Source organism: Acomys russatus, chromosome 29 (assembly GCF_903995435.1).
Source record: "Acomys russatus chromosome 29, mAcoRus1.1, whole genome shotgun sequence".
NCBI lineage: Eukaryota > Metazoa > Chordata > Mammalia > Rodentia > Muridae > Acomys > Acomys russatus.
The window spans coordinates 16,741,290-16,765,221 of NC_067165.1; the positions used below are offsets into that span (position 1 = coordinate 16,741,290).

At 51.2% G+C, this 23,932-nt stretch overlaps 2 protein-coding genes and 1 pseudogene across 2 annotated transcripts; all 3 read left to right on the forward strand.

Moving 5' to 3' along the window:
• The first annotated feature begins 212 nt into the window (after positions 1–212).
• Positions 213–524, forward strand: LOC127211529 (40S ribosomal protein S29-like). The gene has a single exon (XM_051171430.1). The coding sequence runs from the start codon at positions 244–246 to the stop codon at positions 412–414; it is 171 nt and encodes a 56-aa protein (XP_051027387.1). The 5' UTR covers positions 213–243; the 3' UTR covers positions 415–524.
• Positions 525–3,555: 3,031 nt separating this feature from the next.
• LOC127212148 (uncharacterized) lies at positions 3,556–3,656 on the forward strand (annotated as a pseudogene).
• A 2,958-nt stretch (positions 3,657–6,614) lies between these two features.
• Positions 6,615–23,592, forward strand: Col9a2 (collagen type IX alpha 2 chain). Its single transcript, XM_051171893.1, has 32 exons — positions 6,615–6,766; positions 7,936–8,010; positions 9,358–9,393; positions 9,475–9,537; positions 10,948–11,001; positions 11,128–11,163; positions 11,268–11,291; positions 11,585–11,638; positions 11,928–11,981; positions 12,084–12,131; positions 12,277–12,333; positions 12,415–12,468; positions 12,778–12,831; positions 13,223–13,276; positions 13,372–13,425; positions 13,534–13,587; positions 18,338–18,391; positions 18,816–18,869; positions 19,101–19,154; positions 19,799–19,843; positions 20,215–20,268; positions 20,544–20,597; positions 20,791–20,844; positions 20,933–21,004; positions 21,122–21,157; positions 21,284–21,328; positions 21,417–21,449; positions 21,590–21,736; positions 21,967–22,021; positions 22,304–22,492; positions 22,769–22,846; positions 22,990–23,592. Exons 1-32 carry the CDS (start codon positions 6,695–6,697, stop codon positions 23,187–23,189), a joined length of 2,067 nt encoding a protein of 688 aa, XP_051027850.1. The 5' UTR covers positions 6,615–6,694; the 3' UTR covers positions 23,190–23,592.
• The last annotated feature ends 340 nt before the right edge of the window (positions 23,593–23,932 follow it).

Below are 23,932 nucleotides of genomic sequence, written 5' to 3' on the forward strand. Positions count from 1 at the left end.
TTCTTCCAAAGGTCCTGAGTTCAATTCCCAGCAACCACATGGTGGCTCACAACCATCTATAATGAAATCTGTATATATAATAAATAAATAAATCGTAAAAAAAGAAAGAAAGAAAGCAATCCCCAGACATAGTCAAGGACCTACCTCACTGAGGAGTAACAAGACCCAGGCTGGCTATCTCAGGAGTGCTGGTGCTAAAGGCAGCACTCACGCCTTTTTCCTCTTTGGCTGTCTGAAGGCAAGATGGGTCACCAGCAGCTCTACTGGAGTCACCCGCGGAAGTTCGGCCAGGGTTCTCGCTCCTGCCACGTTTGCTCTAACCGCCACGGTCTGATCCGGAAATATGGGCTCAACATGTGCCGTCAGTGTTTCCGTCAGTACGCGAAGGACATAGGCTTCATTAAGTTGGACTGAGCGACCTTGGGTGGATTATTCAAGACTGTCTGCCCAGTGAAGCGGATCATGCTAGCCTTTGTACATAAAGAATAAAAAAGTGAAGACCTTCTAAAAAAAAAAAATAAAAATAAAAATAAAAATAAAAATAAAAATAAAAATAAAAATTAAAAAAAAGAAGAAAATAAAGGCAGCACTCACCATGGCTGAGGCAGGGACTCTGTACTCAATTGTTCCCCCAGGGAGACCAAAGAGTGGAACAAAAGATGTAAGGGCCTCAGATGTGTGTAAGCTTCACAATATAAAATCAAGACTTCTTCTTCTTCTTTTTTTTTTTTTCCGAGACAGGGTTTCTCTGTGTAGCCTTGGCCATCCTGGACTCACTTTGTAGACCAGGCTGGCCTCGAACTCACAGCGATCCACCTGCCTCTGCCTCCAGAGTGCTGGGATTAAAGGCGTGCTCCACCATGCCCAGCTCAAAATCAAGACTTCTTAAAGAGGGGCGGAGATCTAGCACAGATGCCAACTGCTTACCCGACGTGAGTGAAGCCTGGATCTGATCTCCTCAGCACTGTTTAAAACATAGCAGCATTTGGAAAGTGGAGACCACAGGGTGTGAAGTCATGTGGTCATTCTCAGTGACACAGTGAGCTTGGGATACAGGAGACCTGCATCAAGAGAAAGAAAGAAAGAAAGAAAGAAAGAAAGAAAGAAAGAAAGAAAGAAAGAAAGAGGGAAAGGCATGCGTGCACACACACATGTACACATGCACACATGAAGGAAACAAATAAACATAGTAGAAGAGTCTTAAAAGAAAAGAAATTGAATTCCAGATGAAATGTGTTAACTTTCACCAGGAAGTTGCAGGGATGTTAGCGTGAATCCTCAGCACCATAGTAAACTACACGCCGCCACTAGAGTGAAAAGTGTGTATCTCGGTTGGGTGTGGTAGTGCATATCTTTAATCCCAGTACTGAGGAGGCAGAATTCCCTGTGAGTTCGAGGCTAGCCTTATCTACAAAGTGAGTCCAGGATAGCCAAGTCTACACAGAGAAACCCTGTCTCAAATAACCAAAAAAAAAATTCTTTTTAAGGCATATATCTCCAGAAGGAAGGGCTTTTAGGAGAATTAAGGACTACTGAGATGTAGGCTACAAGGACGGTCTCCAGCAAAGTGTTCTTAGGGTGCCGTATCTAGGTCCTCACAGCCCCCTCCAAGCTCCCAGTTTCAGTACACTTCTGTCTTGCTGGGCCTGCAGCCACAGCATGACCTCAGTGGAACACATCTGCTTCGCCCAATGCAACGTGCACCTAGAAGATGCTCAGGAAGGTTATTATATTGCCGAGTTGGGCAGCGTTCCATTCTGGTCTTGGCCAGGTGAGCTGCATCATGCATAATGCTAACCACTCACAGATAACAATTATAAACTCAGGTCAGAATGAATAGCAGCACTATCTAATGAAGGGGGCTAGAGAGATGGCTCAGTGGTTAAGAACACCTCTTGTTCTTGCAGAGGGACCAGAGTTCAAATCTGCGGCTAACAGCTGTCTATAACTCCAGTTTTAGGGGATCCCATGCCCTTTTCCAGCTTCTGCAGGCTCCTGCAAGCATATGGTACACATACATATAACCAGGCACACACACACACACACACACACACACACACACACACACACACACACACACACACGCGCAGAGAGAGGGGGGGGTTAATTAAGCAAGTGAAGTGAATTATGGCTCAGGAAGGTAACCCAAAGTAGCCAACAACTAGAAAGTGATTTATCATTTAAAATAAGAGACCTAGCCTGGTGGTGGCGGTGGCACACACCTTTAATCCCAGCACTAGGGAGGCAGAGGCAGGTGGATCACTGTGAGTTCGAGGCCAGCCTGGTCTACAGAGTGAGTCCAGGACAGCCAGGGTTACACAGAGAAACCTCGTCTAGAAAAACCAAAAATAAAAATGAAAAAGAGAAAAGGGAAAAGAGATCCAGGGCCGATGACATGGCTCAGCAGGAAGAGGCACCAGCCTGCCAACTGGAGTTCAATGACAGACACACATGTGAGGGAATGAGAGCCTCAGCTCTCACACGCTGCCCTCTAATTTCCGTACACCCTCACACACAAAATAAATAGAATGGGAAAACATGAAAAAAAAAGTTTAGTAAGGATTCTCTATAGAAACAGAACCAAGCAGATGAACACACCCATGATATATATGTGTGTGTGTGTGTGTGTGTGTGTGTACATGTGTATATATGTGTGTGTGTATACATTATGTGTATATATACACATACACACACATATATGTATATATGTATATATAAATGTATATATAAAATCAGAATTTATCAGAGCTTCAAAACAGTAACATGGTCAAATCATACCTGAGAGACCAGCATCCACTTGGTCTTTGAGTCTGTGAGCCTCAACACTCAGAGTAGTGCCAGAACAGCCGCCTCTCATTGGTGGGTGGCAAACAGTAGATACTCAGCCCACGAAGCGGGTATCTCAGTAGTTCCAGTCTGGCACCAGGAACCAGAAGACTACGCCACCATAAAGGCTTGGAAACATTGGTTCTGACGTCAGCAGAAGGATCAGCAGAGGCAGCAACAAAGGGGAAAATCAGCTCAGTAACAAGAGGAAGACCAAGCCAGAAAAGAGGAAAGAAGCAGTTTTCTGGCATACTCTCTCTTTTTTTTTTTTTTTTTAAATCTAGGACGCTACCAGAAGGGGCTGGCCTTCCCGCATCAACCAAGGCCATCAGAACAGTTCTGCAGGAGAGGCTTTCTATGCAGGTGACTCTAATTTGTGGCAAGTTGACACTAAAACCAGCCATACTTACCCGGGATACAGGGAGTGATGGTGCCTTCCTGTGATGGAAGCCCTTGAGAGATGGGGACCGAAGGGTGGGAACTCAAGACCATCATATGTTTTAGTTACTTTTCTGTTACTGTGATGGAACACCGTGACCGGGCCTGCTGTGGGCCCTGGAATCCTCAAAGCTCAGTGCTAGTGACACACTTCCTCCAGCAAGGCCACGCCTCCTGACCCCTCCCAAGCAGTGCCACTCCCTGAGGACTAAGCATTCATGCATACAAGCCCACAGAGGGCATTATTATTCAAACCACCACACATCCACAAAGCAAAAGTGAAAAGCGATTGTCATTCCAACTGCACATCTGCTAAAACCGGAGCTGTGCAGAGATTAGCATGGCGCCTGTGGGAGGATGTCATGCAAATCAGTGAAGAGTTACATTTTTTTAAAAAAAATATATCAGTTAATGTTTTCAATTTAATTTTTAAAACTTGACAAAATGTAAAGAGTTCTGCAGTCAGTGCTGGAGACTTTTAGAACCCTCTTTAAATAATTAATCAAATTTATAAATCACTTGAGAGGCAGAGGGTTTGAAAATTGGATGCCAGTCTAGGCAGCATAGGGGAACCCTCTCTCTCTCTCTCTCTCTCTCTCTCTCTCTCTCTCTCTCTCTCTCTCACACACACACACACACACACACACACACACATACGATCTGGGTCAAGATGGCTCAGCAGATAAAATCACCAGTTCAGTCTCCAGGATCTGTATGATAGGAAGAGAGAACCAATTTCTAAAAGTGTTCCCTGACCTCTATAGGCATGCTGTGTAAACCATACATGCATGCATATGCACACACACACACACACACACACACACACAGAGAGAGAGAGAGAGAGAGAGAGAGAGAGAGAGAGAGAGAGAGAGAGAGAACTTAATTTGTGGACAGGGACTGGGAATGTAACTCAGAGGTAGAAAACTTACCTAGCATATGTGGGGTCCTGGGTTTGATCCAACGCCACCACCAACCAAATCATTATATCACCATCATCTTCATCTTCATCACTACCACTACTACAATCATCACCACCACCATCTTCTTCATCATCTTCATCACCACCTTAAACGGTGTATAGCCAAGACTGGCCTTGAACTACTGATTCTTTTTAAAAATTACATTTTACTTTCTTTATTTTGTGTGGCATATTTTAAAAGTTATTTTCTATTTTATGTGTATATATTATGCCTGCATGTATGTCTGGGCATCACTTGCATGCCTGGTGCCCTTAGAGGTCAGAAGGGGACATCAGACCCCTGGAATTAGAGTTAGAAGTGGTTTTGGGCTGATACGTGGGTGCTGGGATTTGAACCGGGGTCCTCTGCAAGAGCAGCTGGTGTTCTTAACCACTGAGCCATCTCTCCAACTTCCTGGCATACTTAGAAAGAAAGAAAGAAAGAAAGAAAAGAAAGAAAGAAAGAAAGAGAGAACTGGGCAGTGGTGGCATACACCTTTAATCCCAACACTGGGGAGGCAGAGTCAGGCAAACCTCTGTGAGTTCGAGGCCAGCTTGCTCTACTGAGCGAGTTCCAGTGAAACCCTGTCTCAAAAAACCAGAGAGAGAGAGAGAGAGAGAGAGAGAGAGAGAGAGAGAGATATGTAAAGGGTTATTTTTACATTTAGCTATTCATTTTGTGTATGTGCGTGTGTTTATATGTCCACTGTGTGTGGGCCAGAGCATTGGATTCTATGCAACATAAGATGTATAGGGTAGTTGGGAGTCACCCAATGTGGCCGCTGGGGTCCAAACCCCAGACCTCTACAAGAGCAGCAAGCGCTCTCAACCGTGGAGCCATCGTCCCAGCCCCCTTTCTTAGCCAGTTTGCTTGACTTGTTTGGGGTCAGCTTCCCATACTCGATGCCAGCTGGATGAAAGCGTAAATGGTAGTCAGCTGCCAAAATGTCTTAAGCTCCACCGGCTGTTGCTGTAACCCCAAGCTTCTGCCGTGCATCTTCTTCAATCTTTACATAAGTTCTTTAAGGTAGGAACCGTATTGCTCCCAGCTACAGAGGGAGAAGCTGAGACTTCGTATATGTAGCTGGAGGTGCCTGTGGTCATGCCTGCAGTTAGTGACAGCGCGACTATAGACTGTGCTGCTTACGTGAGTGGAAGGGAAGGAAAGGGGAAAGGGACTCTGGACAGAGGTGACTAGGTAGGTGCGCTTGGGAAGCTGCCGAATAAAGTAGTGGTTGTTTCCACGAACGTGGGAAGATCAGTTGGAAAAGGGGTGAGCGAGAAGCCCCCATGCAGGGGACAGCAGTGTATGAGGTGCTGCCGAGGAGAAAGGCAGGATGGGCTCGCATCACCTAACACTTGCCTGATAATGCAGGTGGTTCCACTGGGTTAGACGTCCAGGTACATTTTAGTTCGGTTAACTACATTTTGTGATGTTTGATAGTCTAAGGGACACTTTTAGAAGGCTGTGTACTCCTCCTTAATATGTAGGTGTAGGGACCTGGAGAGATGGCTCAGTGCTCAAGAGCACTTCCTGTTCTGTCCCCAGCACCTACATGGGAGCTTACATCCTTCAGTAACTCCAGTTCCGCAGTGTCTGGTCTCCTACGGAGCATGGTCATTCATGAGGGGGGGAAACATTCATACACGTAAATAAAAACTAATTTTTAATTAGTGTAATTGTCCAAGGCCAACCTGGGTGCATGGTGATGCTTGAGAGGGAAGACTTGACAGCATTTCCAAGCGCTGGTCCAGATACTGCCTAAAGGATGAAAGATGGCGGCCTCCTCCGGAAGCTCATCCTCCTAGGTTGATTAAAGTAGGGAGGCAAGAGGAAAAGGAAGTTTAGAGAGCACAGACAACTCCACTGGAGTTGGTAGTGGATGGATGGCGAGAGGAGAAGCAGATGAAGAATTCCGGAGGTAGCTAATTCAGAAAAGATTTTGGTGTGCTTTAATATGGTAAGGAGAGGACTGAGCCAGTTAGAAAAGACGGAGTTGGGTGGGGTCCTGGCCAGGTCTCCAGAACCGGAGACGGTGAGCTTGGGTTCCGGAGGAAAAAGGACCCAGACAGGCTCCGGCCAAGGTAAAGGATGGAGCTGCTGACCAGGAGGAGGGCTTTGATCCTGGAGGGCAGGGGTGGAAAGGGACTTCGAATGGCCTTCTGCTTTTCGAAGAGAAAGTGGGTCACCGTTGTTGGTTCCGCACCCCGGGATGCCTCTCGGACGTCCTAGCTGGGCCTTCTAATAAAACTCAGAATGCAGATCTAGGGTGGGCGCAGAAGACCCGCCCCTGGCCGGGCGGAGCTGGACACCTCCTTCCGTGAAGGGCTCTCAGGTGACAGGCTTGCAGGTCTCCGCCCCGCCCCGCCCCGCCGCGTATTTGGGAGGTCTGGCCTGCGGCTCCAAGATCAAGCAGTCCCTGCCATCGGTTTGTGGACCCCGCATCCTTGCTCCAGAACCCACCGCTCGCCATGACCTCCGCGCCCGCGCCCCGCAGCCTAGTCATTCTCCTCCAGGTGCTGGGGCTCGCCCTGGCTCAGATCGTAAGTCCGTCCACCTTTTTGGCACCGAAGTCCCCGGTTGCAGAGCCTGAGTTTAGGATACAGGAGTCTTGGGACCTCGTCCGCCCCTTGCCCGAGGGACAGCCGAGGACAGAGACGCTGGGTGGGTGCATACTGGGCATGCAGCGCGCTGTGAGTGGAAGTTGACCAGCCCGGGATCCAGAGGGACCCTGTCCCAGGATGCTCGTCCTTGCCTGAAACAGGCAGCGTCGGGCAGGAGCTGGCTCGGGGTTCTGGCAGCGGGGAGAGTCCAGGTGGTGGCAGAGACAATGGTGGCTATTCAGTCGACAGCGGAACCTCCGCCCCTAGAGTCTCCTAAGGGGCCCGGACTTCAGCCAGACTTCCCAGTCAGTCGCCCCCACTGTGTCTGACCATGCGCTCCCGTCTCACTTTGGAGACAAGGCTGGTGCCTGGGAAAGGATGCCCCGAGTGGCACCTAATCGGGACCTTGGGCCTGATGCAACTGGGCCCACGTTCCAAGAGGTGGTGGCGTGGGGGTACGCTTGCCTGTGGGGCGCCACCCTGGCACTTCTTAACTTGGGGAGGGCACCTGGCGCCAGCATCTGGAACGCGCGAGGGATGCCTTTCTGAGTCGGGGCTGGCCCGCCATGAGGGCAGCCGCAGGGAAGACTGAGAAAGAGTCTGAGCTTGCCTTTTTAACACCTCCCTTCTCCGTGGGCATTTACTTCACCAGGGCCGAGAGAAAGAAAGGTGCCAGTTCACCGTTCTACCTGTTATTGGTTAGAAAACAAAATTAGAAGGGCAACCGTTGTTTAGGCACCAGCTTGCTCATCACCTGTGATTTGAGCAAACAGTCTAGGAGAAGTCGGCGGACCTAAAGTGCAACCATTTTCATTGCATTTTATCACTCACTCTCAATGACCATGAATCTTTCGTTTTCCTGTGTGTTTGCTTACTCTCCACCTTTCTGTCACCCCTAATAGCACACCCTAGAGTCCTGAGTAGTTCATTAATGCGCGTGATGGCACACAGTACCTGACACACAGTAGTTGCTCAACAAACTCCCCACGGTGTACCATATCCTTGGGGGAGTTGCCGACCTGGTCACTTTCGCTCTTGGGGTCTCCAGCAGCTCCTGGGAGCAAGGTCTGCGCACTGTCTGAGGGCTGCACTCTTGTGTGTGTTTTCAGAGAGGTCCACCGGGAGAGCCGGGTCCTCCAGGGCCACCAGGGCCACCAGGAGTTCCTGGTTCGGATGGAATCGACGTGAGTATCTATCTAACTTTAGACTTGAGAGGAAGGAAGGCTGTCCACAAAGGAGAACTTTGTGAGCACAGGGGTGGGGACGGCCTGGAAGTTAGAGCCCCCTGTTGCCAGTAGGCGGCGCCTGCAGAGACCACAAGGAGACTGTTTGTTCAGAGAAAACCCCAAACCAACCTTGAAACGCGGGCGTCTGTCATAGGCGCTCTGCAACAAGAGCCTGCTGTTCTGCTGCGGACCCCTGCTCACAGCGTGTCCTCATGCCGGCCCCCTTCCACTTCCCTTATGCCCCCACCACCACCTCTTCTTAACCCCTAGTGCTGTCCCCCAGTAAGTTGGGGAGCCTTGCGTAGACTGCTGAGCGGCAGGGGCCACACTCCTGTCTCTCTCCTTTTTGTTCTTAGCTCCTGGATTTGCCTTCTGCTCTCCCAGTATGCTCAGGGTTAACTACCTCATTCTGGAGGCTCCCTCGGGAGGTCGGCTGGATGTTTACAGTTTGGACAGACTTCTATTCAGTCTGGTGCCCCCACCCCCAAACTCAGGCTGCTGGGCCCCTGCCAAGTTCTCGCTGCTGCGGCTCCGGGCTCCAGCCTCCCGAATGCCTGGGGGCCCTCTCTGGGGCTAAATCTGACTACTCCATGGCGCGGCTCCCACCACCAAGACTCCTTTGTCACGTGGGAAAGAGAGCATTCTTTTTTTTTTTTTTTTTTTTTAGAAAGTTTTGAATTTACCCCCAAGCTAGCCTCCCTTGACCCTCACCTCTGTCCCAGCCTCTGGTTTTCCTGACTGAGAGACACTACCGACCTTACTTTTCTCCCCTTCACGTTTCTCTAAAAGCGCGCCCCCACCCCCCCCCCCCCCCCTTTATTTTCATTTGCTTAAGGCATCAGTTCTCCCAACTAATCCGAAGCCACGGAACATTCATAGCTAGCAACCCCACCAACAACAGCATGCCTAAAATCTACTTGACTAAACGCTCCTCTCAGCTGCCTGGGTTGGTATTGATGCACTTATATTTTGTTTTGTTTTAATTTAATTTAATTTATTTTAAACAAGGTCTCTTTATGTAGCCCTGGCTATCCTGAAATTTCGACATTAGACTAGGCTGGCCTTGAACTTACAGACTTATACTTGCCTCCCCAGCTCTGGAGCTAAAGGGCTGTGCTCAGCTGAATTTTGTTTTGAGCAAAGGAAGCTGGGTCCACCGCCCCCCCCCCCCCACACCGCCCTTTAAATTGCTGTTCTCAGCACAAAAGGGAGAGGAGAGGCTCTTTGGGACCAGCCAGCCAGGCTAGTCTGCACCTGCTTGGGGAAGAGTGAGCCACAGGTTTCTCACCAGCTTATGTCTTGCAGGGTGACAAGGGGCCTCCAGGAAAAGTTGGTCCTCCGGTGAGTGCCTTTTTTTCCTTGGCCTTTGACTCTTCCGATGCTCTTCCTCTGGCTAATATCTGTTCGACTTCTAATTTCCAGGGACCCAAAGGAGAACCTGGCAAACCGGGGCCGGATGGGCCAGATGGGAAGCCTGGCATCGACGTGAGTACTGGAGGCTGGGGAGTACCGGAGGCTGGGGAGTACTGGAGGCTGCTTCTGGCTTTCCTCACGATGGTCTGGTTAGAAGGGTGGCGAGAGTCAGGCCTCCTCCCGTCATCCAACTGTGACCTCACTCCTATCTCATATCGACCCTGTCTGGAAGCCTTGGATCTCTGGCATCTGGGAGCCAGAGAAGGGCTTTGCTTTCTGTGAAGTGCAGGACTGTCCCACTTGTCGGCAGGTGTGAGGAGGTAGTCTCACACTTCTGGTCCCTAGGGGTTACGATGCCTTTGTGTGTCCTGTCCTACTCCTCCCTTCCCCCTCCACCTTGCTTTTCCCTCTGTCATCTTTGCAGTTCTGGCTCAGCTCAGGGAAGGGACATCACTACAGAGTCCCCAGGGACCTCTTAGGGTGGGATGGCTAATTGGTGGGAGTTTGGGGGTCCGTGGGCAGACTCTGAAAGACGGGAGGAAAAAGAAGCTTCTTTGAGTTGTGCCCGCCTTGCTGACTCAAGAGGTGTGGCCAGGGTTCAGACAACAGGGCCTCTTTCAACTCCTCATCCATACCCTGCAAAGACTACAAAACTCCCCACCTCACTCTAGCATGCCAGTGCTAATGTCTACCCAGAGAGGTGAGGCTGTTAATTCATTTGCCAATGAGAAAACGAAGGCTTTTAGAAGTTAACCAAGAGCAAACATTGAGCACCAGATCCATGTCTGGGTACCCGAGACTCAAGCTGTGAGACAGGGGCTGAGCCCACAGGGCGTTGAGTCTTGGTTTCTAGTCTCTCAAAGGAGGGTAACTGGGCTCAGAATGAAGCTTGGTGGAATGTTAGCATCACAGTTGGGCATGGAAGTACAAACCTGTAATTCTAGCACTCAGGAGGCAGGGGAAAGAGAGTCAGAGGTTCAAGGTCACCCTTGGGTACTTACTGGGTTACAAGCTACCATCTTAACAACACAACAAAGGATAATTGCAGGGCAAGGTGGCACATGCCATAATCCCAGGACTGATCTCTTTGAGTTTGAGGCCAGCCTGGCCAACATAGCAAGAAGGTGCTGGAGAGATGGCTCAGAGGTTAAGAGCGCTGGCTACACTTCCAAAGTTCCTGAGCTCAATTCCCAGCAACCACGTGGTAGCTCACAACTATCTATAGTGAGATCTGGTGCCCTCTTCTGGCTTTCAAGTGTACATGCAGGCAAAACGCAACACACATAAATAAACCTTAAAGAAGAAACAAAGAATGATTATTTTGCCTGCCTCCCTGGATTCCTAAGGAAACCAGGGAAAGGGAAGGAGGAATTTAAGGTCCCCTAGGCCTCCATCCCACTGAAGAGTCCCCCTAGACTCCCATGCTCTGTGAGTTAAAGGCAGGGGTCATCTCAATGACCCTACTATCTCCTTCTTCCCCAGGGTTTAATGGGAGCCAAGGGAGAGCCTGGCCCCATGGGGACCCCTGGAGTCAAGGTAAGTAAGTGGCTGCTGGGCGCTCACTGAAGACAAACAGCAGCTGGGGCTTGGAGGGGCTGCGGTAGACAGAAATACGTATCCCAGAAGGCTCCAGCCCCTCACTCTCTTCCATTGCTCCTGCAGGGCCAGCCTGGGCTTCCTGGGCCCCCAGGCCTGCCAGTAAGTACCACCCACAAGGGTGTGGAGGGACCCTCTTGGGGTTTAGAGGACCAGCCAAGGGGAGCCATGAGTCCGATTTCTTTTTCTTTTTTCCTCTGTTTCAGGGCCCCGGTTTTGCTGGACCTCCCGTAAGTTCTGAGGGGGTAGGACAGGGTACTCAGGGCACTGAGGAAGGAGAGGGGAGGGCTTCTGGGAGAGCCTCCATCACTAAGAACAACCAGTGCTGGGTTAGTGCTGTGACTAGGCCAGCGCGCTGAGTCTGGAATAGTGTGGTCCTTACGGCCCCACAAGCTGCTGTATCTCCCTGGAGTTGTTTAAATAGTAACAGTGGAGAAGAGACTTTTGGTGCCTGTCCCTACCTTCCTAGCTAAGGTGGCTGACGCTGTGAGGCATACTGGACAGCCCCTTCTCTGCCCCACAGGGACCACCCGGACCTGTTGGACTCCCTGGTGAAATCGGAACCCCGGGCCCCAAGGTGAGCCTCCGCAGTCCCTCTAACTCGACCTCTTGCCCTGCATTGCCTAGGCTGGCAGTCTTTGGCCAGCTGAGTGGTTCTAGATTGCTTCTGGCCCACAAGGAACTCCTCCAGGCCTGGGGCAGAACCTCTCCTGCCGAACCTGGGACTACAGAAAGTCTTCCTGGGAAGCACAGGGCTGATGCCGCCAGCCAGTCACCTTTAGGTCACTTCCAGAAGGCTGCCACAGTGGTTGGATGTTGAGGAAGAGCAGGGATGGTGTTGTAATTTGGGTTCTTCTTGCTTCCAGGGGGATCCGGGACCAGAGGGACCATCAGGGCCCCCAGGGCCCCCTGGGAAACCAGTAAGTGTCCTCAACTCTCTTGAATGGCCATGTGTTCCCTAGGAAGTGCCTTGTAGTGGGGAGGGGTCAGGCCAGGTCTTATTATTACACATCTCCTCTCAGGGCCGCCCCGGAACCATCCAGGGCCTGGAAGGGAGTGCGGATTTCCTGGTGAGAACCCGGGGGGGGGGAGGGGGAGACCGGAGAGACTGAGAGGGGCTTTCAGTGGGAGGTGGGGAGGGAGTTTTGGGAAGTGTTGCTCAGCTGGCCGTGGCCAGGCAAGAGACCTCAGAGCCTTCTAGAATTTTCTTTCCAGTGTCCAACCAACTGCCCAGCGGGTGTGAAAGGCCCCCAAGGACTGCAAGGAGTGAAGGTGAAGGGGGTGGCTTGCCCTGGGAGGGTGGGACAGGTGCTCGGAGGGAACCTGGGGTTGAGCACCCTTCCTTCCTTTCAGGGCCATCCAGGCAAACGGGGGATCCTGGGTGAGCCTGGTCACCAAGGGAAGCCGGTGAGTATGAGCGCTAAGGGCCAGGCATGAGGACGAGGATTATGGGTAGACAACCCTACAGAGATCTGCCTCCTCCTTCAGCCCTCCCTCCCTCTCCCTATTGGTCCAGAGAGAACAGGATCTTTGAGCTAAGAGGCAAGAGTCCGAGGTTATGCACCAATTGGGCCTCTTCCTGAGACCCTCTTTCATGTGGAACTGGGCCTCTATGGTTTCTAATTGCCCTGCCTGGCTGTCATTGTTGGGAAAGGCTGCTGCTGTCTGCTTGCCTTGTATTTGCCTGTTAGTCTGACAGCTCTTCCTTGCTCTTAGGGGCCCAAGGGAGATGTGGGTGCCTCCGGAGAACAAGGCATCCCTGGTCCACCGGTAAGAAGCACCTCACTGTTATGCCCTTTATTTATCATCCTGGGAGCCCCTTTACGAGACCATTCACCTGCTTTGACCTCTAGCTTATAAAAAGAAAGCTGTGACTGCCTGGGGTTGCCTGGGTAGGGTAAAAGCTTGAGGCTGGCTGCAGAGATAGAGTGGACAGGGCCAAAGCTGCCCACCAGAGGCCTGGTTAAGGCCCAGGCCTGCCATTGGTCCTTTAAATGTCCCTGGTAGCGCTCTACATCTGAGCCAACTTGGTACTTTGCAGGAGTTGGAGGCGCCCTGCCCACTTCAAAGGGGGCATTGTGAAAAAGGGTGGGAGGTCAGAAAAGGCATAGATGAATCGGGCCTTGCAGTTGTTTTCACTGTCTTTTTTTTTTTTTGACAGGGTCCCCAAGGCATCAGGGGCTACCCAGGCATGGCAGGACCCAAGGGAGAGATGGTGAGTCTACGGGTACCCTGAAAATGTTGCTGCGACCAGTACTCTGGGCTTCAGAGTCCAGCCAGGACTGATCCACAATCTTTTCCTCTCCCTAGGGGCCTCGTGGCTATAAAGGCATGGTGGGGTCCATTGGGGCTGCTGGGCCACCGGTAAGCCTGCTCTTGTCCCCAGACCTTACACTGGAGCTCTATGGCTTCAAAGTGAGTCTTGGTCTTCATAGGCTCATGTAACCTGGACTCTTGTCTCCTTCATGGCAGGGTGAAGAAGGCCCAAGGGGGCCACCAGGCCGAGCCGGTGAGAAGGGGGATGTGGTAAGTTGTCAGGCACCCCTACTGTGGTCAGGACTCCTGGAGAGTACTAAAGAGGGGTTATCACCAGCCAAGGCTGGTGTGTGTGTGTGTGTGTGTGTGTGTGTGTGTGTTTGTGTGTACATATAGGCTTTTGTGTATGTACCTGTCTGGATGGCGAGGGTCTGATGAGCTGTGGTGAGAACCTAGCCAGCATTCTGTGTTCAGACTTCACTAGAAGCCTTGGGATCTGATCTTGTAGCCACTGGGGTCAGACAAGGAATTTCCCATAAATTAACCATGCAACTAATGGGATTTGGTCAAGTTCCCAAGTCATCTGTCACAGTCGCTTAACTCTTCTTTCTTTGTTTCTTCCTTCCTTCCATCTTTCTTTCTCCTTCCTTCCTTCCTTCCTTCCTTCCTTCTTCCTCCTCCTCCCTCTTCATCTTCTTATAGATCCTTTTATTTTTCTGATCAGGGTTTTGTTTGTTTGTTTGTTTGTTTTGAGCCATGGTCTTTCTACACAGTCCTGGGTATCCTGGAACTCACTATGTAGACCAGGCTGTCCTAAAACTCACAGAGCTCTCTCTGCCTCTGTCTCCCTAGTGCTGGGATTAAAGGCGTGCACCACCACTCCCATCTTTCTGAGCAATTTTAAAATCATAGAAAACTGGCTGGGCCTGGTGGCACAGGCCTTTAATCCCAGCCCTTGGGAGGCAGAGACAGGTGGATCTCTGTGAGTTCGAGGCCAGCCTGGTTTACAAAGAGAGTTCCAGGACAGCCAAGGCTATACAGAGAAACCCTGTCTCAAAAAATCATCATAGAAAACTAAGCAGAAGGGGTGTAGCTTGGGAAGCCTGAATAGTTGCCTGGGGAAGGGGAGTAATTTTCTTCCATGTTGCAGCCACTAGCAAGTTGCCCACATTCCGGTAAATGGCTCCAGCTATGCTCATGCATGGCAACTCTAATTAAACTCAATTGATCACAGTAAAAGGGATGGTGGTGGCTGGAGTTCAGTGTCCAGAACCCACCTAAATAAAGGTGGAAGGGAGGAGAGAATCAGCCCCACAAGGTTGTCTTCTGACACTTGTATGTTCCCCAACACACACACCAATTAATAATAATAATAATAATAATAATAATAATAATAATAATAATAATAACAACAACAATAAACACCCACCAATCAAAAAGGCATAAGAGTTAGAGGTTCAGTAGCAGTGGGAGGCAGATGAGAGGATAATAATTACAATGTCTAAAATACATTATATACATGAATAAAATTGCCAAATAATTTTTTAATTAAAAATATATAAGCTGAGGCTGTAGAGATGGCTCAGAGGTTAAGAACACTGTTCTTCCAAATGTCCTGGGTTCAATTCCCAGCAACCGCATGGTGGCTCATGACCATCTATAGTGAGATCTGGTGCCCTCTTTTGGCCTGCAGGCACACATGTAAGCAGAATACTTACGGTACAAATAATAAATAAATCATACACACACACACACACACACACACACACACACACACACACACACATATAAGCTGGGCATGGTAGTGCACAACTTTAATCCCAGAACTTGGAAGGCAGAGACAGGTAGCCCAGCCTGGTCTACAAAGAGAGTTCCAACACACTTCAAGCTACACAGTTAAGACCATGTCTTTTAAAAAGGGGGCTGTAATCCCAGCACTTGGGAGGCAGAGGCAGGCGGAACGCCATGAGTTCAGGGCCAGCCTGGCCTACAGAGCAAGTCCAGGACAGTCAAGGCTACACAGAGAAACCTGTCTGAAAAAAACTTTTAAAAAGGGAGTGGAGGAGGCTGAGGGATGGAGAGATGGTTCTGCAGCTAAGGGCACTTGTTCTTCAGAGGACAGGTTCGATTCCAGCACCCACATGGCAGCTCACAACCGTCTCCAGGATCTTCTGGCCTCTTTGGGCATTTTGTGTACATGGGGTACAAAACTACCTTTATGTTTAGCAAGAACAAGGTCCTTTGTGTCCTTGGAACTTGTGATCTCTGTGGATTGGTGGGAGGAAAGCCTGAATAGAGTGGGTGGACTGGAACCCACTTCCCTGTGTCACTGCAGAGATAACTGGTGTACCCCACTTGGAGGACAATTTGATAACGGATATAAGAATTCAAATGTGGATCTTTATCCACATTTATCAAATGTGACGAAATTCTACCTCGGTTCTATCTTCAAATGGTGGCATACCCCTGTGATCCCAGCACTTGGGGAGTCCGAGGCAGGTGGATCTCTGTGAGTTCAAGGCCAGCCTGGTCTACAAAGTGAGTCCAGGATAGCCAAGGCTACACAAAGAAACCCTGTCTCAAAAGCAAAACAAAAACCACACAAAACCCCCCAAACAGACAAAACAAACAAACAAGCAAAGAATAATTATACTTAGCCAAGCAATGGTGGTACACACCATTAATCCCAGCACTCGTGAGGCAGAAGCAGGAGGATCTCTGAGTTCGAGACCGTTCTGGTCTACAGAGTTAGTTCCAGGACAGCCAGTGCTATACAGGGAAACTGGGTCTTAAAACAAACAAACTGACCAAAACCATTATACTTAATCCAGTCAGTGGTGTCCCACACCTTTAATTCCAGCAGCTCAGGAAGCAGAGGCAGGCAGATGATCTCTGTGAGTTCAAGGACAGTTTGGTCTACAAAGTGAACTCCAGGGCAGCCAGGGCTACACAGAGAAATCCTGTCTCAAAAAACACCAAACCAAACCAAACCAAAAAATTTGTTACACGAAATAGTTTTTTGTGTTTTTTTGTTTGTTTGTTTGTTTGTTTTTTGAGGGCTGGCTCAGAGTTTAAGAGCACTGACTGCTCTTCCAGTGGTCCTGAGTTCAATTCCCAACAACCCATGGTGGCTCACAACCATCTATAATGTGATCTGATGCCCTCTTCTGGCCTGCAGGTGTATGTGCAGGCAGAGCACTATATACATGATAACGAATAAATCTTAAACAAACAAACAAAAATAACGTTTTTGAGTCAAAGTCTCTACGGTCTTGGCTGTCCTACAAGACCATGCAGGCCTCAAACTCATAGAGAGACATTTGCTGCTGCCTCCTGAGTGCTGGCATTAAAGACAGTGTGCCACCACACCCAGCCCATCATATCCAATTAAACTTTATAATTTATATTATTATTGTGTGTGCACGATATGTATGTGCACACACGTGCCTCAGCACATATGGGATCCAGAGGACAACTTAGGAGGAATCAGTTCTCTTGTTCCACCTGCAGATTCTGAAAACCAAAGTCAGGTCATCAGGCTTGCATTGACTGAGCCGTCTCACCAGCTCTTAAATTTGGGCAAAATGACATATATGCAGGCAAATTTTGTATTACTGTTTGTAGTGGTGATGGAGTACAGAAGCCAGTATGTATCATAAGAAGATATGTCCTCTTTAATGTTGTGGGTAGCGGCTAAAACCCATTATTAAGTGTGGGGGTGGGGGGTGATTGAGGTAGAGCGGAAATGTGTACTATGTTAGCAGAATGGAAAGATGCTGGGCAGTGGTAGCGCACACCTTTAATCCCAGCACTTGGGAGGCAGAGGCAGGAGGATCTCTGTGAGTTCAAGGCCAGCCTGGTCTACAAAGAGAGTCGAAACCCTGTTTCGAAAACAAATAAACAAACAAACAAAAAACAAAAAAAGAAAGAAAGAAAAGAGATTGCTGATTTGCTTGGGGGGAAACCCACAAACAGAAGGTTCAGCTAACTATTTTTACTGCAAGTTTAAAAATACATAGAGAAGCAGAGACTGCTACAGAGAATCCCATATGGCTGTCTCTGAGGTCCCTGCCTCTTTTACACCTCCTTTACTGTCCCACCTCACACTCACGACCTCCCTTTCCCATCCACAGTCCTTCACTGTTACTGCTTTCTTCTGGTCCTTCCTTCCTTCCTTCCTTCCTTCCTTTTCTCTTCTTTTTGGTTTTTCGAGGCAGTGTTTCTCTGTGTAGCTCTAGCTTGGCCTCGAACTCTCTCTGTAAACCAGGCGGCCTCAAACTCAGAGATCTGCCTGCCACTGCCTTCTGCCTCTGACATTTTCAAGAGCTACTTGCTTCATCTCATTTGCCTCCGTGTGCTTCTGAATGTAGCTCCAAAAAAATAAAGACTTTTCCTCACAGAGTCACCTTATTATCAGAATTGGAGAGATGGCCTAGAGGGCAAAGGAACTTACTCCAGGACTGATGGTCCACATGGAGGAAGGAGCGAACCAACTCCTGAAAGCTGTCCTCTGCCCTCTACAAGCATGCTGTGGCACATGCCTCAACCCTGCCCACGTGAATAAACCAACCAACCAACCAACAAACAAATAAACCCCCAAAAAACAAAGGGTGCAATTATCCTTCAGCACCAGCAAGTAGCTAATCTGCCTTTAGCTTATTCTAATTTCCCCAAACTATCTTAATAGCTCTTTTATAAAAATCAAGCCCCACCCCATATGAAGCCCACCCATCACTCTTGGTGACTATTTCTTCACCGGAGTGACCACGGTCTATGAACATCTGGGCCTCCCAGAAGCCACTGCAGTGCCCAGCCCACCCTGATGCTTGGTGCTGATCTGGACCGCCTTCCCTTAGTGTCAGGGCAGAGGTGCACATCTTGCGTGCCTCCCACTCAGCCTCTGCAGTCTAGCCCATGCCACAAGGACTCTGGGACCCAGAAGCCACTGTCTCAGCTGTGCCTTTCTCCACAGCGAGTTAGGCTCAGCATTGTAAAGGCGACCTGATTTTTTACTTTGCAGGGGAGCCAAGGTGTCCGAGGACCACAGGGGATAACAGGCCCAAAGGGAACAGCAGTAAGTTCTTAGAGTCCAGACCCTGGCCCTGGTCAGTTTGTCTGCATCCTTGGATGCAGAAGAAGCTGGGGCAGTGGGAGGGGGGATGGTCTAGACTGAACTCTGTGGTAGGCTACTGTGTCTGTAACTTGACAAACATGCTTTCTTTTCCGGAGCGTTTCCTCATAGGCAGGTTAGTGGGGAACTGTGGAGGGATTGTGGGAAGCTTGAGCCTTCTCAACCAAAAGCATCCACACAAAGGCAAGGTGTGGCTTGTCCCTCTTAACCCTGTCCCCAGGGGGCTGGTGTTTCCTGAGATGATGAGAGCCTGTCTGCTTGCACACCGTGGCTGCCACAGAGGCTCGTGTGATAGCTAGCATTTGTGCGTAGCTTGACCCCAGGTCCTTCCAGTATGAGTCTCTCTTGTACTTTTTTTCCTGTGCAGGGTCCTCCAGGCATTGATGGCAAGGATGGGACCCCGGGCATCCCTGGCATGAAGGTAAGAGTGGGGAACACTCATAGGGTGGGGCTGGGCAAGGTCAGGCCTCTTCCTCCTCAGGCCTTTCAGCCTCGTCACAACAATCCTCGAGGCTTTGGAACCAGGAACTCTCACTGTGTTTCCGGCATGTCTCCTTGCTTCTGGATCTGTTTCCCGGCCTGCACTTAGGTGGGAGCCATGAGCCCTCGGGTTGGGGCTCTTACTTGTGTTTCTGGTTGTTTGTCTCTCCAGGGCAGTGCAGGTCAGGTGGGGCGGCCAGGAAGCCCAGGCCACCAGGGCCTAGCGGTGAGTATCAGTGGATGCTACCACGGCTGCCCATAGGTGAACTGATCCTCTTGGGTCCTCAGAGAGCCAGCTATTCTGTTGCCTACCACTCTGTAGGCATGAGTGGCTGTCCTACACGCAGGTCCTGTCACCCCATCACCGTCTGCGCAGGCCCTGGCCTGGTGTAGCCTGCATCATCATTTGGACAGTTATTTCTGTCTTCTTTGGCCGTTCCACATCCTCCGCATTGGCTGAATGGAATTTAAGCATCTCTCTGGGAATCCCTCGGGGCTCTCCATGGCCTCTAGCAAAACCACTCAGTTTAGCTCTTCATAGCTCTCGAGCGCACACTGTGATGAGGAAACAGTTATAAAGGGGCAGCTACAATCTTGGACCTGACTAGCTCACCTTGGCGTTCAGTGACTACCATGATTTGAGCCCAGCTCACTTCCCCTCTTTATCAGCTACTGGCCCTCTGGCCTCCTTTCTCGACACTGCGGTGGCTTTTCTATCTCCAAACCATCATGCCTCTGCTTGTCTCTGACCTTCTTGTTTCATCCCACCAAGGGGGAGAAAAATCTGTGGGCTGGGCAAGAAGGCAACGTGGCAAGTGCACCCATCTCCCCAAGACAGGCCATTAAACCATGACCAATTTTTTTCTTTAGGGTGTGCCAGGCCAGCCTGGAACAAAAGGAGGCCCTGGGGACAAGGTAAGGTAACCCCGTGCCAGGAGAATCGGCTCTATCTGAACTAGGGGAGCAGAGAGTGAGAAATGGGAGGTGGCCGAAGGAGTGTGAGGCCCAGTTGTCACCCAAGGCTTGACACAAGGCCCTTAGGCCAGAGCACCTTCTGTCACCATGCTGCCTCTCAACCTGGCTTAGTAGAAGCAGGATGTGGCCTGGAATCCAGAGGAGAAACAAACTCAGGAAAAGCAATGGAGCCCAGAGAGTTTGATCAAGGATACCCTGCGCCCTTTGCAGCTTATTTGGTTGTAGACTTTGTTCAGGATTCCTGGGTCTACCCGAGGCTGAGGGTTGACTGGCAGCTACCAGACTGACATGAAAACTGTCTTTTCCTGTAGGGTGAACCAGGCCAGCAGGGCTTCCCCGGAATCTCCGGCCCCCCTGGGAAAGAAGTGAGTAACCCCATCTACTCTCCCAAGGAGGGCTTTGCTCTTCCTAGGCCTGAGTGCCTGACCTCAGTGTAGGGCCAGGGTGAGGCGGAGGGATGGGGCCCAAACCTGGGGTGTGTCTTGAGTCAGTTCCATTGACCAAAAGCAGGCTCTTTCTGCTTTCTGGGCCAGCCGCCTTAATGGAAGCCAATTAGCCGATCCTAGGGTGGGGAAGGTTGAGCCCCGCCCTGGGGAAGGAGGGTCCCACCACACCTACTGCTCACTCTTTCTCTTCCCAGGGGGAGCCAGGGCCTCGAGGAGAAATTGGTCCACAGGGCATCATGGGACAGAAGGTAAATGGTCCCTCCCTCCCTAAGGATCCTTGCCACAGCTGGCACTGGGTCCTCTCTGACAAGGCCTCAAATGAATGTCTGTTAAAAAAAAAAAAAAGTAATAAGAAGGACCCCTGCTGGTGACTTGTCCTGCTGGGACTTAAAAGGCTGGTCCTGCTGAGAGCCCAGATGTGACCTCCTTTTTCCGTTTCAGGGCGATCAGGGTGAGAGGGGACCCGTGGGGCAGCCAGGCCCTCAAGGACGACAGGTGAACACTGGCCAACTGCAGGGGGCGGTGGGTTCACAGCCGGATTCCTTGTTTGATTTACTCCATTCCCCCCTCCCCCACACCTCAGGGCCCCAAGGGAGAGCAGGGCCCCCCAGGAATTCCAGGACCCCAAGGCTTGCCAGGCATCAAAGGAGATAAGGTATTAAACTGGAAAACACCAGGAAAAGAGGCTTAAGTCTGGGCTGCGGTGGGCTGCGGGGTTGGTAAGGCTTGGAGGAACAAGGACATTTCACTAGGCTCCAATCTCTTTTCCCAGGGTTCCCCAGGGAAGACCGGGCCCCGAGGAGGAGTGGTGAGTCCCAGCGCCCCCAGCCCAGTCGCAGGCGTCCGGTGTTGAGTTTGCTCACCCCAGCTGACTCTGCACCCTACATCATCGCCACCACGGCTGGGGGCTTGACAGGAGGTTCTCTTTCTGCAGGGTGACCCTGGAGTGGCCGGTCTTCCGGGAGAGAAAGGAGAGAGGGTGAGTAAGGCACTGGAGTCGGGTGGAGGACTGAGGGGGGCTGGCCCAGGGTCCCACTGCGTCCTGACTGCCCCTCTTCTGTTTTCAGGGCCTGTCGGGTGAACCAGGGCCCAAGGGCCAGGTGAGCGCCACCCCTCCCTCAGTCCTTGCTTAGTGGAAGACATCCTTCCTCTGGCTCTGCCCTCTCCCCGCCCCCTTCCCTCCCCAACCCTTGGTCCCCTCCCTCTGGATGCCTTCTCACTCCACATGGTCCCCTGGCAGCAAGGAGTCCGTGGAGAGCCAGGCTACCCCGGCCCCAGCGGAGATGCTGGTGCCCCAGGAGTGCAGGGCTACCCTGGGCTTCCCGGGCCTCGAGGACTGGTGGGAGATCGAGGTGTGCCAGGACAACCCGGGAGACAGGGCGTAGTGGTGAGTGAACCCCAGGGCTAGGGGCTTCTCTAGGAAAGCATTTTCTCCGGGGTGCAGCATATTGCCCAAACCTGGCAGTTCCCAGAGATCTGGCTTCTCAGAGACTGGGTTCTCAAGAGAATGTGGGCTGGACACATTGCGAAGAAGATGGGGCCCTGAGAGCGTTGGCTGAGGGCGTGGCTGGTCCTGGCAGCCAGGACTTCCTCCTGAATTGCATCTTCTGCTCTCAGGGCCGAGCGGCCAGTGACCAGCACATCGTGGATGTAGTGCTAAAGATGATTCAAGGTGAGGGGAGGGCCACAGCCCCTCCTTCCCCCCAGCCCACTCCAGTCCCCAGCCATGCTTCACCAGCATGCGTCTTTGCTTGAGGGTCTGGAGTTCCTGGTGCGCATTCCAACTCTGCTTCCGGGATACTGAGGAGCTTTGGCTAGACTCTTCCATAGAACAGGGCCTTGGGAAGGGGAAACTCAACTTGGGCTTTTCTGTCTGTAAGCATAGGGGCCAGGGGCCAGGGCCTCTGTCTTCTCCGGGCGTATGTGAGACCCTTCCTCCTCCTCTTCCCTTCAGAGCAACTGGCCGAGGTGGCTGTGAGTTCCAAGCGGGAAGCCCTAGGAGCAGCTGGGATGGTGGGCCTTCCAGGGCCCCCCGGACCCCCTGGATATCCAGGCAAACAGGGACCCATTGGACACCCTGGCCCCCGAGGCATTCCTGGCATCGTGGGAGCAGTGGGTCAGATCGGCAACACTGGGCCCAAGGGTAAGTGCTCCTTTGGGACGGGAGCTCCAGCTGGGCAACGGCAGCTTGGCACATAGTAAATGCCGTTTATTATTGGACAGTTTCCTATAGTAAACCTTATCTGATACGCAACCTCCCAGATTTTATCTGGACCTCCCCTTTATCTAACCAGCCCTCCATGGTCATTTCCAACTTTGTCTATTAGTATAACTGCCACAATTGATTAAATAGTGGGAGAAGTAGTTGTCAGTTTGGGGAAAGACACTTTTTTTTTTTTTTTTTTTTTTTTGTCTGCAGGAAAGCGTGGCGAGAAGGGTGATCGAGGAGAGATGGGACATGGGCATCCTGGCATGCCTGGGCCCCCAGGGATCCCAGGTAACACCTTGGTCCTGTCCAGCCGTCCTTCTGTTTCTGACCTTGGGGGTTAATGGTCCGCAGACACTTGGGTTTTCTGTGTGGGAGCCTGGCCTAATTTTCCCTGCCTGAACCATTTCCCAATGTTTGTCCTGTCCTCACAGGTCTTCCAGGCCGGCCTGGCCAGGCAATCAACGGCAAAGATGGAGACCGAGGATCCCCAGGGGCTCCAGGAGTGGGTGGCCGACCTGGCCTGCCAGGCCCTATGGGGCTGCCAGGCTTCTGTGAGCCTGCTGCCTGCTTGGGAGCTTCAGCCTACACTTCTGCTCGTCTCACAGAGCCTGGGTCCATCAAGGGGCCATGAGCCAACCAGCCTGGACAGTGCCTACTAGCATCCAGGGTCCCCTCTGGGCGGACATGCACTCCAGTCCCAGCCCAGGAGGTTAGGTTTCTCAGGACCTAGTCTGGAACCCAGGGGTCCTGAAGACAAGCTCAGTGAGGGGGGCGGGGCTCGGGGAAGGGAGAGCACTGGAGTAAAGGTGAAGCCCATAGAGCAAGCATTGGAGCATCTGCCCTTGGTCTATGCCATTCTGCACTGGTCATCCCACCCTCTGGGCACGCGGGCTGAGGCTTCTGATGGCCCTCATCCCGTCCTTACTATCTGGACTTATTTTTATTGGGTGCCTGCTGAGGGTGAGGACCCTGAGGTGGCAATCCTTAGTCCAGCCCCACTACTGCCTCTCTGCCTCCCATCCGAGTATTTAAACACCCACTCCTGTTTCCCAGTCCCTTTTGCCCACACCCACTCTGGCCTTCGTGTAAATAAAAGGCCCCAAGTTGGTTACAAACTGATGTTTTGTGGATGAGGACGGGAAGTTGTTGCTGGGTCTCCACTGCTTGGGCAAAGTGGCTAAGGGTGCCCAAAGGGGAGGGAAGGTCTGGGCACTCCATCTGGGTGCATCTTAAAATCAGGAGCATTAGGATGGCCAGCCTATTTGAGAAACTTCTGTGGTGAGAACCTGAGACAGGGTGTTTATATACCATGTAACTTTGGGCAAACCCCTTCAGCCTCTTTGTACAGTGGTGACAGGGGCTTAGCCACGTCAT